General features: G+C 62.4%; 1 protein-coding gene across 1 annotated transcript in view; it reads right to left on the minus strand.

The window, feature by feature from the left end:
* Positions 1–923, minus strand: part of DLGAP3 (DLG associated protein 3) — a 46,587-nt gene that overhangs the window by 5,926 nt on the left and 39,738 nt on the right. The window contains 1 exon segment of the mRNA XM_077753185.1: positions 660–803. Coding sequence (XP_077609311.1) covers positions 660–803 — 144 coding nt within the window.

Here is a 923-nt window from a genome sequence, read left to right on the forward strand (position 1 = left end):
CCTGTCCCCTGCCGTCAGGGGACTGACACCGCGCGCAGCCCCCCAGCGGTTGAACCGCGCGAAGCCGCCCCCGACGCCGGCCCGGAAGCCCCGAGGATGCTTGCGGCAAGGTCAAAAGCCATCCGGGCGTCCCCTGGTGTCGCCGTTGGCGACTACTCGCCTCAGAATGCTCGCTCCTCCCAGGACGGTGGGAAGTGGGCGAAATCCCCCCAGTCGGGAGGAATGCAGCTGCCCTGAGTCGTGCAGGGAAATGGGGGTTCGCTACTAGGTGTCTGGGCCTCAGCACAGATAACGTCTAGTGAGGTGAGGGCTGACGGCCGCCAAGGTCCTCTCTGTGCCTAGGTCCAAGCTACGAGCAGTCTGGAATTCTGCTATTCTGGAAGCTCTAGTTCTGCTCCTTCAAACCACAGCTGGTCGGAGGCGGCTGCAGCCACCTCCGGGCTCTGGCGGCTCAGGCAGTGATGAGCACAGGGCCACGCAGATGGCAGTGGCCAAGAGTGGGGTCATACTGAAAGAAAATGGTCCCCATCACCTGTCCAGGACTGCCTTTGCTCCCCATGAATGTCCTCTGCTCCCCCGCCTCTCCCCACAACAGGTCTCTCTGGGGAAGGGTGTTTTCCAGAGTCTGTCCTTTTGGCTTGGAGAGACTCTCCCCCTACCTTAGGCTCCAGGAGTTTCCAGCTGTTGGCCTTGAGTTGCTGTAGCTCCAGGAACTTGAGGGTCACATCCTCGATAGAGAGCTGCAGGAGGTCCCAAAAACCCGCCAGGTCCTGGAAGGTGGGCACGGGGAACGCAGTGGGGTCCTGCAGTGGAGAGGCACAGAGGAGAGGCAGCCTGTCAGGAAGAGCTGCGCCCCAGGCAGGACTAGAGAAAGCCCCATCCACCCTCACTGTCAGGAAGCTCAACCTGGGGGGGGGGGGGGG

The sequence above is a fragment of the Crocuta crocuta genome, unplaced genomic scaffold (genome assembly GCF_008692635.1).
Source record: "Crocuta crocuta isolate KB4526 unplaced genomic scaffold, BGI_CrCroc_1.0 scaffold303, whole genome shotgun sequence".
Taxonomy (NCBI): Eukaryota; Metazoa; Chordata; class Mammalia; order Carnivora; family Hyaenidae; genus Crocuta; species Crocuta crocuta.